This window comes from Emydura macquarii, unplaced genomic scaffold, assembly GCF_026122565.2.
Source record: "Emydura macquarii macquarii isolate MOO-44397 ecotype Brisbane River unplaced genomic scaffold, CSIRO-AGI_Emac_v2 contig_1253, whole genome shotgun sequence".
Taxonomy (NCBI): Eukaryota; Metazoa; Chordata; order Testudines; family Chelidae; genus Emydura; species Emydura macquarii.
The window spans coordinates 56,352,277-56,367,445 of record NW_027131390.1 but is presented as its reverse complement, the minus strand read 5'-3'; the positions used below and the strand labels follow the sequence as shown (position 1 = coordinate 56,367,445).

At 42.5% G+C, this 15,169-nt stretch overlaps 1 protein-coding gene across 1 annotated transcript in view; it reads left to right on the top strand.

Annotated features, from left to right (window-relative positions):
* BMPR2 (bone morphogenetic protein receptor type 2) overlaps window positions 1–15,169 on the top strand; it is a 184,587-nt gene that overhangs the window by 77,173 nt on the left and 92,245 nt on the right. The window contains exons 2-3 of the mRNA XM_067548887.1: window positions 36–209; window positions 2,921–3,100. Coding sequence (XP_067404988.1) covers window positions 36–209; window positions 2,921–3,100 — 354 coding nt within the window. The remainder of the gene's footprint in view (window positions 1–35; window positions 210–2,920; window positions 3,101–15,169) is intronic.

Sequence of the window (15,169 nt, the reverse complement as noted above, 5' to 3'; positions counted from 1 at the left end):
AAAAATGGATTTTCTTGTTTTCTTGTCTTCTCAAGCTACCCAGAGTGAGGAGCGGTTGTGTGCATTTAAGGACCCTTATCAGCAGGACCATGGGATCAGTGAGAGTCGAATCTCTCAAGAGAATGGCACAATTTTGTGTATGAAAGGCAGCATTTGCTATGGACTTTGGGAAAAAACACGAGAAGGAGACATACATCTTGTAAAACAAGGTAAATAACAGTTTAGCTTCCCTAATCCTTTTATTTAGAAGTAACCTGTTGCTATGAAGGCTTTAAGTTGTGTTGCTAGGCATTTTTGCTTGCTAAACAATTAGATAAATCTTGTTTTTCTTTTGAAACTTACTGTATAGCAGTTCATTAGATGTGAACAGAAAGTTCCTTTTGGGAAAAAAAAGTGCTTTGAAAGACTAATGGATACATTTTCAGTGGATAGTTCAAGGCAAATTAGCCACAAAGCACCTTATTACCTCGCATGTCAAGGTGAGAGCTGCTTTCCTGGGTGTATTGTAGTACATTTACTAAGTTGACAATAAGTCTGATAGAGAATAAACGTCTCATTAATCAGAGATGTGCATTTTACATTGACTGTAAGTGTTTGATTATGAAAGATTCTATATATGTATATAATAAATGTCAGAAAATTGTAATTTTCTCAAAATTATTTCCACTAATCAATTAATCTTGCTCACTAGAGAATTGGTATTTCGTGATAAAGAATATTAAGAGATTCATAGCAACAGTAAAAGTCAGATTTGCTCTGATCAAATGCCGTTTAATCGAGGTGTAGAACTTTTAGTTAACTTCTGAGTCATTTTTCAGCAGAGACGGATAATCACATCAGATGATCACACTGGTAATTTAGTGAACTGTGTATAAATATAATTGGAAACTAGGTAAAAACACCACATATGTTTTTCTTGTAACCTAACTCAAGCTGTATTCCCAATCTCCAGAGTTGAAAGGCTAGACCATTAATGTAGTGCATCACTTAGATCGTAGTTTCTCAACCTGTGGTACGTGAGACACAGGCAGGGGGTACGCGGTGAAAAACCCGGTGAAGGGAGGTGAGTGGCAGCTGCCGACTTCTGGAGAAGCCAGGTGACAGCTGCCTGCTTCCCGCCCGGTCCCACCTCCTAGCTGGGAGGTAGACGGCAGTCGCCCCAGTCCTGGGAAGCTGGGCGGCAGCCACCGGCTTTTTGGGAAGCTGGGCGGCAGCTGCCCGCATCCCGCCCAGTCCCAGCTCCCAGGTGGGAGTCCGGAGGCAGCCTCCTGTGCCCTGCGAGCTGGGTTCTCAGCTGGGTGGCTGCCACCTGGGCCCTGCCTCTGAGCCAAGACAGCCTTCTTCACCCGGGCTTGGAGACGGGCAGCAGCTGCCTGCCACCTGTCCACATCCCTCGGTCCCAGCCTGTGCGGAAGCCTACTTCGCCCCAGCTCGGAGCAGGTGGCAGTCGCTTACCTCCCAAGCTGGCAGCCAGATGGCAGCCGCCTGCAACTTGCCCAGGTGGCAGCTCTCCTCCCCGCTCAAAGCCCAGTGCCCAGAAAACCAGGCAGAGAGCCCAGCAACTTGCCCAGTCCTGAAGCTGGGCTCTACCCGCAGGCTTACTTGTCAGTTTCACTGCTCTAGCTGAGCAGTGAAATTGACAACTATGACAGCCCCAAATTTTACCAGTATAAAAATGTTGAGGGGCCCAGACAGTGTGATTTGCCCCAGGCTTGCACCCCCCTAAGGACAGCCATGGGGAGCGCTGCTATCCACTTTGGTGGGCTGCTAATGCCTGCTTATACCTCACAAGTTCCCACCTGTGTGAGGAGAACACCACCTGACCCCACCATCAGGCCATAGTGATTGGCTGGCATTGATCTTTGCTCCTATATGGAGGAAGGGGAGAAGGAAGGAGGGGAGAAACAGCAGAGGGTTTTGTGATCTGCCACAGCCACACAGCACTGCAGAACTCTCCTGCTTTACGAGAAATACAGTCGTCCAGCGGTAAAAGGGAAAAATATTGTATTTCTCAGAGTGGAAAATTGAGTGTTGGGGTACTTATTAAAATTTTCAGAAGTTAGGGAGTACTTGCTACTTAAAAGGTTGAGAAACACTGACTTAGATTGTCTCTGTTTCTCTGTAATCAGTAGTTAGAGGTATTGAATGGTACTTATAATTTTCTATATCCAGAATAAATTACTTTTTCACAAAAATTTTAATAACCTATCTAGAAAAAAATAATTGGGGCTTGATTCACTGCCACTGTCAACATAGTTGGAGAATACAATCATTTGCTCTGACAGGGCAGCTATGCTCTGGGGTTTTTACCTCAAGGATATTTGCATTTTTGCCCTCCTGTAGAGTTTCTACCAGGTAGAACAGCTTTAAATTGTGGCCGGTGTACCTTCTGGGCAGCACTGGGTTACTGCAGTGATGAATGTGGGGGTGATGATTGTGGGTGGCTTATGCTATTGAATGGCCTGCTCCAGGGAGATTTTCCACTGCAAGGGGCTCTGTGCACTGGGTTACTCCAGTCAAAGTTAGCATAAGAGGGGCTGACTTGAACACTTCATATTTAAAGACACAGTGTCCCGTGTCCCACTCAATTAATATTATTATTTTAATCATGGGTTGTTGTGTGTTTTAATTTTTTTTTTTTTTTTTTTTTTATGTATTTTGCGGGGGGTTATTAGGAGGCATTTGGAGATGAAGGGAGGAAGAGAGGCTAGGTGATTAGTTTTAAGAGTGAGGGAAAGTCAAGGTGTTTGTTTTAAGATGGGTGAGACTAAAGTAGGTTTATACTGGAGCAAAAGAAGCCTGATGGGAGTGAGAGGTTGAGGAGAAAAAATAGTTCATTCATTATATTTATTAATTATATTTAATATATAAAATGTAAACATTGGTAGCAAAACTGATTTTCACTTCCTTCCTTTTGCAGGATGCTGGTCTCACATAGGAGACCCACAGGAGTGTCACTATGAGGAGTGTATAGTAACAACTACCCCTTCCTTGATTCAGAATGGAACATATCGTTTCTGCTGCTGCAGCACTGACTTGTGTAATGTCAACTTCACGGAAAACTTTCCTCCTCCAGACCCAACTGACACAACACTTTTCAGTAAGTTAAAACTCCTAGACCTGCGTGATTTCATGGTTTAAGTATAACTTGTTTGAGAAAAACCTCTCTTTCATGCAACTGTGGAATATTGATAGAAACCTAAAGCTATACTGTGCTTTTTGTTGTTGTTAAATTAAAGTGCATTGGCACTTCACTACTGTTTTCATTCTTTCCCAGAGGTCATATCTTATCTTGCTTTGTACTCTCAAATCATTTGAGTCCTGTCCACACTGGGATTGGAACTATGCAAGCTCTATAATAGCATTCAAATATGGCTTTGCTAGAAGAATTCTAACAGTTTTTCTGTCTCATGTGGACAGGAATTATTTTCCCTAAGGTGTTTGCTAGCCAAATGGAACTTTAGAGTATCCTCTTGGGTTGTCTGTCACAGTGTTCTTTGTCAAACAGATGCTGTCCATTCTGATCAGGGAAACCATGCTAGAACCCAGTTAGCAAAAATTGTGTATACTTATGTTTATAACGAGCACCCTTCTGATTCCATTGTGGAAAGGACAGTGTTGATTCTGTATGCAGTGTATTATAAAGTTGTACACAGTAGTGCCGAAACACTTACAGCACGGTATGAGTATATGGGACCAAAAGGTGTTACTTTGATCATGCTACAGTCTTGGATTTTGTAGTACAGTTCAGGAACATGGTTAAAATACATTCAATTCAATCTACATAACAATACTGGACCACCTTGGTAAACATATTGGGGCACTACAATGTTGTAAACAGATTGCCCAGCATAGTAATTTTGCACTGTAAAGAGACCATACCTTGTAGCATAAGTGATATTAGGAAGATGCAACTACAACTAAAAGAGATGCTACTTTGATTAAGATTTAGGTAACGGTAATTTCTGCCAATAATCTCCAGAAATCTGAACTGATGAATTTTCATTGCCTTCACTTTGACAGAAAAGAGTGAGAATTAAAATAAGAGAAAAGACTTCTGTGCTAGCTGAGTTTCCTCATTGGAATTTTCACAAGCTATTGTAATCTATTTTGCTTTTTAATTGTGTAATTTGTGTCTATCGGCAGCTCTTGCCTGCAATGCATTTTTCACAGCACCCCACTTCATAGTGTCAGAGAACAGAAAAGAAAGAGGGGTGTAAGAGAGCAATTTGTGATAATCCATGTCATGATTGCTATGCCAGGATCTTTTTGTCCTGTCAGCAGATTGAAATAGAAGAGTCTTTAGATGTCTAGTGTCAGTCATTCCCAGGAACCTGACCTGACAGCACATCTGGAACTAATTTTGTTGAATCATTCTTCAGCAAAAAGAGGTAGAAACTTCCTGCAGTTTTCATGGCTTACTCTATACTTCAGTACAGCCTTCTTCCCTGACCGTATAATGCTCTTGTAAATAAGATATTTGGTAAATGTGGAGATTTGGATTATTCATAGCTACATAAAATTAATGGTCTACCTCTGGAAAAATGCTCCTTTTTTATAAGACTGTTTCTTCATTCACATTTGGTTCTTCATTTAGCCTTGAACCTCCCTGTATTGCATTGAAATTCTGTTAGGAACTCTACAGGGATTTGACATAATTAGATTGCAATATTTAGGCTTTACAAAGAGGCTTACATGTTTATCAGACCCACAGGTAATTCTTCATCATTTGATTTATGTAATACAGGTAAGGTGATCCAACCCCATTTTCCTTGGATGTTGCTAAAATCAGAAATGTAATTTTTTTTCACTTCTCAATACACAATAAATTAGGATATTACCAGAGCATAGCTTAGAAAGAAGCCAAATTTTCAAAATATCCACTCCTGAAATTAATCCTTATCCAAATTCTTTTAGCTCTAATGTAAAACACACCAATATGTAAAAAATTAATAGATGCGCTTGCAAAGCGTAAGCAGTGTGAATGATGGAGATTCATTTTGGAAACCTCAGACCACCACTGCAAAATAAGTCTTTATTTCTTAAAGACCTACCTGTTCTCATTTAAAATAGCTAATGCATGAAGGCTTCATATGAAACTTAGTTTACTACATAGAGTTATTCTCTTTCTTATGGCTTTTTTTCTCCCTACATCAGTGTGATTTTATTTCTAACAGGTACAATAGTGACAGTCTCTGTGGTACAAGATCAAGCATGCAATAATTCAGTTATGCCAGAGCTGGGTGGGGAACAATTTTCCTGCCTTGAGAAATTTTTTTGAAATTCAAAAAGTTTTCCCATCCCAAATTTGGAGACCCAATCAAAATCTCAAAATTTTTCATGAATAGGAAAAAAAAAAAAAAAAAGTTCTGGTAAATAAAAACATTTTGTTTTGATAATTAAAAAAATTTTTTTTGTTTCAATCTAATTTTTTCTACTACAATTAACTTACATTTTAAAATTAGTCATTTCCAACTATAAAATAATTTTTTTGTTTTGAAAAGGGTCATTTTGAGAATTTTGAAACTTTTTTCCCAAAAAAATTTAAAAATGAGAAATTTGTCTAAACTGAATCTTTCCTGGTTTAGACAATTGGCATTTTGGAAAGATGTTTAGTTGAAAAACTCCCAACTAGCTCTTCTTACACTCTGATCCAGTAAAGCATTTAATGATGTGCTTAACTTTAAGTGTGTAAATAGTCCCACTGACGTCATAAACATGCTTAATTTTCTCTACAGAATGGGGCTTTACATACATTTATAACGTTCCGTTCAGGGCATCAGGAAGTAACCATAGATTTTCTTTTGGTTTAACTTTTCCTTTTATGTACAACAGAATGTAAATTAATAAAATATGACATTTTTCAAACTCACGGTATTCCAAGGAATTAGACAAAGAATGAGTTAGGCAATAAAAATAGTGTCTGTGTAGGTAATCATTAAGTGCATGGTATATCCAAGTTTTCAAAATTGACTTCTAATTCCTGGAATACCAAATATAAACTTGAAAAGTAGGTTGATTATTAATTAACAGAACCTGAAAACATTGGAGACACAATTAATTTAAAAACTAGTCAATTTAAAAACATGAGTTGTTAATGCTTACAGGTACCATAGTACCTATGAATGAGTTCAACCCTTTTTATGATTTAACAATTGTGTGTTTTGCTTTAAAAAACATTTTTTATTTCCCCTGTAGCTGTGTGTGAAACACATGTACTAACTGACTATAGGCTAGTCCAACTACACAAAGGAAAAATCAGAAAAAAACATTTCTCTATTTTTTCAGATCTTTTCAATTATAGTGATTTTTGGCATTACAAAGAAACAATAGTAGGTCAAAAAATTCAACAAAAGGGGTTCTTTATATTTAAGTTTTTAATTAAAAACTATTACAAGTTTTAAAAAGTAGTTTAAGATTTTACATGCATAAAAGTTAGATATTCAAAGTTATTGTTCTCAAATAAACTAACAAATTGCCCTTGGTAAGTGTAATATTTTGTTTTACTTTATATTATGTATATGCCTCTGTTAAAACAAAATTTTAATTTTTTTCACAGAGATAGTTTAAAATGTCATTTTTTCATCAAAGTTAGACTATATATTTGGACTGAGAATGAGCACAACAAATTTCAGCCCTATCGTTTTTTGAAAGAAATTTTTATAAAGAATGAAAAATGAGATGTAGAATAGAATGGCTCCTGAAATCTGAAACTACAGAGTAACTATTGTAGTACAGTAACTTCTTACTATGCAATGTGAGCAAATTAGAGTTGATACAGGAGCCATTCCATTCAGTTTTCTGAGCATCATATATATAAAATCTCTGCTAACACACTTTGCCTTTTTTTAAATAACCTAACAAGAAAAATAAGGTTCTCGTATGTTTTGTGGAATCAAAGAATTAATCATAGAATTGATTATAGAAGGCCTGGCCTGAAACTGGGTAGCCTGGCCTGGCCTGAAACTGGGTAGCCTGAACTGTGATGGAAGCCCTCAGGTTAAATCACTGACAGGATGCCCAGTTTCAGGCCAGGCCTTCTATAATCAATTCTATGATTAATTCTTTGATTCCACAGTTTATTTAACAGTTGAATCACTCATATAAATAACCCCACTTTTGACTAGCCTCAGTACCCACCCCATTACTTTTAAGATAGTATGGGAAAGACCAAACTATTTTTGCTTGGTAGCTAGCATTTTCAATTCAAATTTCGTATAATCTGTGGGATGTAGTGTACTATGTATTGCAGTAGTCTGCCAGTATAAAGAATCGAAAATTTTGAGTGTTTGAGTCCTTTGGATACTAACGGTGCAAGAAGAGTTAGGAATGACATTTATGCCAAGACTGAAGACTTATATTTATATTCTTGAGAGTTACAGAAGTGCATAAAATCTTTTTTTTTAAATCTACACTTTTTTTTGAAAACTTTTTTTTCACATGCTAAGTCAAACTTGATAAGATAAATTTTCTTTACATTTTACATATCTGAATCACTCATATACTATGATGTTTGAGTGCATATAAGTACCTGACTAGCAAGAAAAAGATTGTATCCTTGATCATACATATAGTATCACTAAAATGTTAAAATTACTAAAGCAGTGAAATTCAATATTAAGATTGCCTTTTTGTAACACATTCTATTGGGTATATAATGTATTACTAGTGTAGGAAAAATGTGTTGATTTTTTTTTTTTTTTTTTGTTCTTTTCATAGTGAATGGTGACTTCAATTATTAGAGGATTTGGAAGGTTATTTAAAACAATAGCATAGGGTGTTGTTTATGTAAAGGTACTGACTGAGTCCCACAGCAGAACAAGTAGGTGGTGTTCTTCGAGTGCTTACTCATTTCCATTCCATGCTAGGTGTGTGTGCATGCCATGTGCACTAGTGCTGGAGATTTTTCCTTCCCTGGTATCCATAGATCCGGCTCTAGTGCCCTCTGCAGTGGTGGGCATATGCATTGGTGTATAGGACGTTGATGGCCCCCCATCCTCTTAGTTCCTTCTTACTGCCTATGATGATGCTGGAACACCCTTGCTTTGGCAAGCACTTCAGTGGTTTTGTTTACATTAGTGTCTATAGTTTCAACAAGTTCAATTAGTTGGTTACAGTAGTTTTTAGTAGTTTTAGTAGTTTCTAGTGATTGTGTCCCCACTTCAAGCCATGTGCATCTTAGGCCTGTGAACGATCCTCACCAGAACTGCCTGAAGTGTCTGGGTGAAGCTCATATTCGGGACAAGTTGAAGGATCTGCAGCAATTTTAGACCCCACACAAAGAGAGACTGTGACATCAGGTTGAAAGCGCTCCTGATGGAATTGGCCCTCAGACCAGTGTTCGATCCGGTCGATTGGGTTCACCGCCTAGTATGTTGGCATCAACCCAAAGCACTATCCCGGCACTGAGCTTGTCCCCGCACCGCTCACCATTGCCAGTGCCAAAGAAGCAGCATAAGAAGACTCATGTTGACAGAGGGTGCTCCCCATCTAAGCAGAGCAAGTTGGGAGTGGGGGACAAGTCAAGACCTGTGCCAGGCTGTTCATCTCCCCCAGAACTCGGATTGGCTGTGGCCTCACCCCCTAAAGTTCCCAGCCTACCTCGGGGACCCACCTCTGAGACCCAGAAGTGGCAGAGGCCCTCAGCACCTGGCAGTGCTTTCTGCCCCTGAGGCCTTCCAAGTTTCTGCGGACATACTTTCACTTCCAATTCTGCCCTCCCCCTCTTATGACAGACCCGCATGCTGGGTCACTGCACTGGGTCTATCGGCCAAGAGTGGGTCAGGAGGCAAGCCCATTATGGGGGCTCCACTCAGATGGCTGGTATTTTGGTGCTGTTCACTGTCCTCACGGTGCCCTCTGATGCCTCAACAATGGTCGCTGATACCTCCTCGGTCTCCGAGCTGCAGTAGTCACCAACTAGGCTTGAAGTGCTACATGCTGGACCCTCGGTCCCGGTCACCAGAACCTTGGTACAGAGCAGTGAGGCCCTGGCCCCAATCCCCAGACTCGAGGCATTCACCGTAGCGCTCCTACCGGTTGCCAGAACATCAGCACCCTATGGAAGCCCAACACCAATCATTGGAACCTTGGCACCGTTCCCCGGCGCTGAAGCACTGCACCCAGTGCTCCAGGAAATTAGAGGCAAGATCAGCGCCGCCGTGGTCCTCTGATCCCTCCTGTAAAGACCATAAATATCCAGCCCCGGCCAATGGGTTTCCCACTGCCCTACTACCAGGTTCTTGGCCACCAACAGAATAGGCTGGGCTTTGGCAGTTCTGGAACCCTTAGGCATTTCCTTTGGTCCCGGGATCTCAGCATCGGTCCATCTCACGGACATTAGAAAGACTCTCAACAACAGTGTCATGACCACCCCTGGATTCAGGTGATGAACCAGCTTAGGCAGAGGAGACGCCAGTGACCCACTGGAAGGAGGAGACCCTGGTGGTAGGGGAGCAGGCACCTACTCCTCCCCTACTGGCATCCTCATCTTCATCACCTGATGAGGCGATAACAGAACCTTCCAACACAGTCCCCCAGGATAACTTTAGGACTCATCAAGAGCTACTCCGACAAGAAGCAGCCAGTCTTGGCTTGGAGGTGGAGGAGCTAAAGGAGCTGGCTGACTTGCTTTTTGACATCCTGGCAGTAGCAGCTTCCTCTAGAGTGGCCCTTCCCATCCATGAAGGGATCATCAAGTTGGTGAAGGCCCTATGGCAAAACCCATCCTCCTTGTCCCAGAGATCCAAACTGGTGGAGGGAAAAAAAACTACATGCCCGCTAAGGGCTTTGAGTATCTATATTCTGAGCTATTCCCGAGATAGTTGGTAGTGTCAGCGGCCAACGAGGGATAGACAGGGACAGTCAAATTCAACCCGTAAAAAGAAAGAGGCAAAAAAATTGGATCTCTTTGGGCAGAAAGTATATTTGGCTGCAAACCTTCAATTTCGCATATCGAACCATCAAGCATTACCGGGGAGATATGATTTTAACATTTGGCACTCGATGGCCAAGTTTGCGGACTCCCTGCCCCAGGAGTCTAAGCAAGAGTTCCTAGCCATCCTGGAAGAGGGCAAAACGGTAGCACTGGCTTCTCTCCAGGCAGCCTCCAACGCTGTGGACTCAGCGGCTAGAACCATGGCATCGGCTGTGTCAGTCAGGAGGCCCTCATGGCTGTGATCCTCTGGCCTGTCAGCGGAGCTCCAGCAATCCATCCAGGATCTCACTTTCGATGGCGCAGCCCTCTTCTCTGACCAGACAGATGTCAGGCTGCACAGCCTTAAGGACTTCATGGCCACACTTCGCTCCTTGGGGTTGTGCAGTCCTCCGGCATTGATGAAACACTTTAGGCCTCAACAACAATGGCAGTTTGTGAGCCAGTCTAGAAGTGAGCCCTACAGGAAGCAAAACAAAAACTGTAAATGCTGTCAGAGCCAATCTTTCTCTGTGCCCCAGTCAAGTTCAGGCTGCTACTCATCAGGTGATAGACAGAAGTTTTGAGGGTGTACCTGGAGGCCACTTAGCAGTCTCAGACCAGGATCCATCCCTGTCTTTCTTTTTGAATCGCCTTTCCTCCCTCCTTCCCACATGGTCAGCTATAACATCAGACAAGTGGATCCTAAACACCATCACAGCAGGATACGCTCTCCAGTTTATTTCCATCCTTTCCTCCCACCCCCATTCCTGTCCCTCTTTAGGGACCCTTCTCACGAGCAACTTCTCGCCCAGGAGGTACAAGCCTTCCTGTGGGCAAGGGCTGTAGAGGAAATTCTCTTACGACTGTGGGGGAAGGGGTTTTACTCCTGATCCTGAAAGCTAAAGGAGGCCTGCAACCCATACTAGACTTGCTCAACAAATATCTCAAGAAACTGTACACAATACTCCAAATGTAGCCTCACCAGTGCTGAATAGAGAGGAAAAATCACTTCCCTCGATCTGCTGGCAATGTTCCTATTAATGCAGCCAAATATGCCGTTAGCCTTCTTGGTAATAAAGGCACACTGTTGACTCATATCCAGCTTCTTGTCCACCACCCCAGCAAGGGTTTGTCTCAGATTACTGGGCCACATGGCAGAATGTACCTACGCGGTACAATGTGTGAAACTCCATCTCAGGCCCCTTCAAATGTGGCTTGCATTGGTCTACTTTCCAGCGAGGTACAGCCTGGACATAGTCCTCATGATCCCACCCCATGTACTTACCTCTCTGGCTTGATGGACAACTCCTGCACACACGACAGAAGTGATTCCATTCAGAGCCCCATGCCCATCACTTATCTTGGTGTCAGATTCCTTGGACTTAGACTGAGAAGCCCACGTTGGCCCACCCAAGACACAGGGCCTCTGGTCTTCAGAGGAGCTGAGGTTGTATATAAACATCAGGGAGCTCAGGGCAATCTGCCTGGCCTGGAAATTGTTCCTGCCCCAAATGTCGGGAAAGGTAGTGCGAGTGCTGCTAGACCAAATGGCAGTAATGCACTTTATCAACAAGGAAGGAGGAGCAAGATCCTCAGCCCTATGTTTGGAGGCACTCAGACTGTGGGACTTCTGTGTGGGGCACGCGATCAACCTCAAAGCTTCTGACCTCCCGGAAGTCAAGAACAAGTTAGCAGATCACTTCAGCAAGTCTTTCTCGTCTCGCCACGAGTGGTCCCTGCACCCGGAGGTGACAAGAACTACCTTCCAGAAGTGGGGGATTCCCCCAGGTGGACCTGTTCACAGCCAAACAGAACAGGAAATGTCATCAGCTCTGTTCCCTGAGAGGCCACAACAGCAACTCCCTGCCTGAAGTCTTTCTCCTTTGGTGGCCAGGAGACATCTTTTATGCTTTCCCTCTGATTCCTGTGGTCCACAGGGTCATCATAAAAATCAAGAGACAAAATGACTGTTATAATGATCGTACCAGGATGGCCCCACCAATGCTGGTTCAGCATGCTCCTGGACCTAGTGGTGAAAGCCCATTGGACACTGCCGGCCCATCTAGATTTGATCTTATGGGATCGCAGTTGGTTGTTGCACCTGAACCTAGTTTACTTGCACCTGACGGCATGGATGCTGCATGGTTAAGCCAGGAGGATCCAGCTTGTTCCACCCAGGTCCAGAGAAACTTACAGGAGAGCAGGAAACCTTCCACTTGGATCACTTACCTGGCAAAATGGAAATACTTCTCCTGCTGGGCAAAGGAGCATGAACTTTCCCTGTTCGAGTACCTCTACCTGAAGCAGCAGGGCCTAGCAATGTCGTCAATTAGGGTATACCTACTGGCAATCTCAGGTTTTCATCCACAGATCCAGGCAGTTTGATCTTCTCCCACGAAATGAATGTCAGATTCCTAATGAGCCCGGAAAAGCTCTTCCCACATGTTAGAGATCCAGTCCCTCCATGAGACCTCAACTTGGTCCTCACTGTGCCCCCCTTTGAGCCTATGACATCCTGCTGTATTTGTCCTGAAAGGTCGCCTTTCTGGTGATTACATCAGTGAGGCGTGTCTCAGAAATCAAGGCCCTAACCTGAGAGCCTCCCAGTACTGTATCCTACAAAGATAAGGTCCAGTTGTGACCGCACCCTGCGTTCCTGCCAAAGGTAGTGTCACATTTTCATTTCAACCAGGACATCTTTCTGTCAGTGTTCTTTGCCAAGCCACGCAGCTCTAATGAGGAAAGATGTCTACATTCATTAGACATCAGGCGAGCATTGGCTTTCTATATAGAAGGAACTAAACCCCTCCGGAAGTCCACACAGATCTTCATAGTGGTGGCCAAACGCATGAAAGGCCGACCAGTTTCATCCCAAAGAATTTCCTCTTGGATCATCTCCTGCATTTATGCATGCTATGAGAAGGCGAAGGCCACACCCCAGCTGCTCTGACAGCCCACTTACAAGAGCGAAGGCCTCCCTGTGGCTTTCTTGGCCCAAGTACCGATTCATGACATTTGCAGGGCTGCAACTTGGTCCTTGATGCACACCTTTACGTACCATTATGCAATCATACAGCAAGCCCAGGATGATGTGGGCTTTGGCAGGGCAGTTTTGCAAATGGCACGTCCATGAATTCCTGGCCCAACTCCAGAGGTACTTATTGTCAGTCACCTAGCACGGAATTCATATGAGCAAGCACTTGAAGAAAAGACGATTACTAATCTTCTGTAACTGTTGTTCTTTGAGATGTATTGCTCAAGTCCATTCCATGACCCCCACCTTCCTTCCCTCTGTCAGAGTTCTGGCAAGAAGGAACCGAGAGGGAGAGGGGCTGGCAGTGTCCTATATACTGAAGCATATGTGCACCACTGCAGAGGGTGCTAGAGCCAGCCCTACAGATACCACTGGGTGAAAAATCTCCAGCACTGGTGCATGTGGTACACACACACACCTAGCATATAACTGTCTTTTTCTCTGTTTTGGACTGCTGATTTAATGGTTTAACATTCCAGAGTTGCATCATGAGCTTCCTTTACTTAGTGTTCTTACCATTAAAGTAAAACATGATATCTGTGTAAGAATGCATAAAAGTTTGTGAGAACTTTCTTGAGAAAGGTACACTTCTTTATGTTTAATTTTATAAAGTGAGTAGCTGGAACAGGTTAGCAAAGGTGGTATCCTGATGCTGCTCCTATTGTATGCAGTGTAGTTATAGTTGTGTTGGTCCCAGGATATTAGATAAAACAAGGTGGGTGAGGTAATATCTTTTATTGGACCAACTTTTGTTGGCGATAGAGACAAGCTTTCAAGATTTCAAGAAGAGCTCTGTGTGGCTTGAAAGCTTGTCTCTCACTAAGAGAAGTTGATTCAATAAAAGATATCTTTGCTTCTATTGAAAGTTTAGAATTAGAATTAAACTATTTAATTGGTGTTCTATAAAGTCCTAATCCTGCTCACTCTCGCTTCTTATCTTGATCTGTTTTTCTTGAGAGAAGCATTTGAATTGAAACTCCTTTTTATTTCAGCTTTTTGGCTGTGCGTCTGCAGAGCCTGAGCAATTACGTTCTCGGGTGATGCTAGTTTTACACAGTTTAAGCACTTTTCTCCATTTTGGCGTTGTTCGGTCTACTCAAAGACAGTGGTCTGTCAATAAATGTGCTTCCTTATTTGAATTTTTACCTTGTCCATCCTCACATGATATATAGTATTTTTAGGTTACTGGGGCTTGATTCAAAGTAAAGCTTACAGACTGCTGAAAACTGATCACTCTCTTTTAGAGGAGAGAAATAAAAGCAAGGTCCACGTGGCATTCCGTCCTTGATCTCTTACAGTGTGTGAGGAGCATCAGGCTGAGTAAGATCTGTGCTTCAGCATGTGTGTAGAGTGGGCCAAAGTCACAGGCTTATTTAATCTTCTCTGGGTTATGAGTGTCAGGATGAGAAAGTGCCAACCTGCTGCTGTTGCTCCTGATTGTCATTTTAGGTAAGGAACAGTCTAGAGAACACTACCCATCCTGATTCTCCTCTTCACTGGATGTGGGGAGGATCTGACCAGTGGAAGCCACCCCATCCCATTTTGCTTCTTCAGAGGTGGTTGGAGAAAGGATTAAGTCATGGAAAAACTTCCACTTCTCCTTGTGCACTTGAGACAGAAAGAGAGAGATTAGGCTGCTGGATACCACACCTGTTTTTCTGGTCAGTGAAAGGATGGGACAGAAAGGGTTGTCATCCTTTCCTCAGTGTCTTGCAAGGAAGTGGCAGGTAGTAGTAGGGGTAATCTTGAAGCAGTACTTACTGGGGATGCTGAATGTCTTAGGAAAAGGGAGTTTGCCTGGAGAAGGCTAGGTGTTTCACATGAAGAGACCATACCTTTCCCAGAGTGAGAGGCCTCATGTCTGTGTATCGTGCACAACAAAGATGAATATCTTAGAGGGTGGATACAGGTGTGTGCACATGGGTTTGGTTTATGCCTTTGTTCAAGGAAAGCATGCAGAGGGCAGTGCATGGGAACACAGCATAAGAAGGAGATATCTATGGGGTGATTGAGGGATACTCCCTTTAGAGTGTAAAATAATTTTTAAAATTGGTTTTAATTCTTTCTCAGTTATTGACAAATGACTTTACAACGTTTTTATACTTGCTCCTTAATCTTTTAACTGACTTTCCAATTCCTCTTCTTATTTTTGTCTGAAAATTGAAAAATGGTTTAAAAATCTACAGAAGGTAGACTTGTTGCCATGCTTATTTAATTGT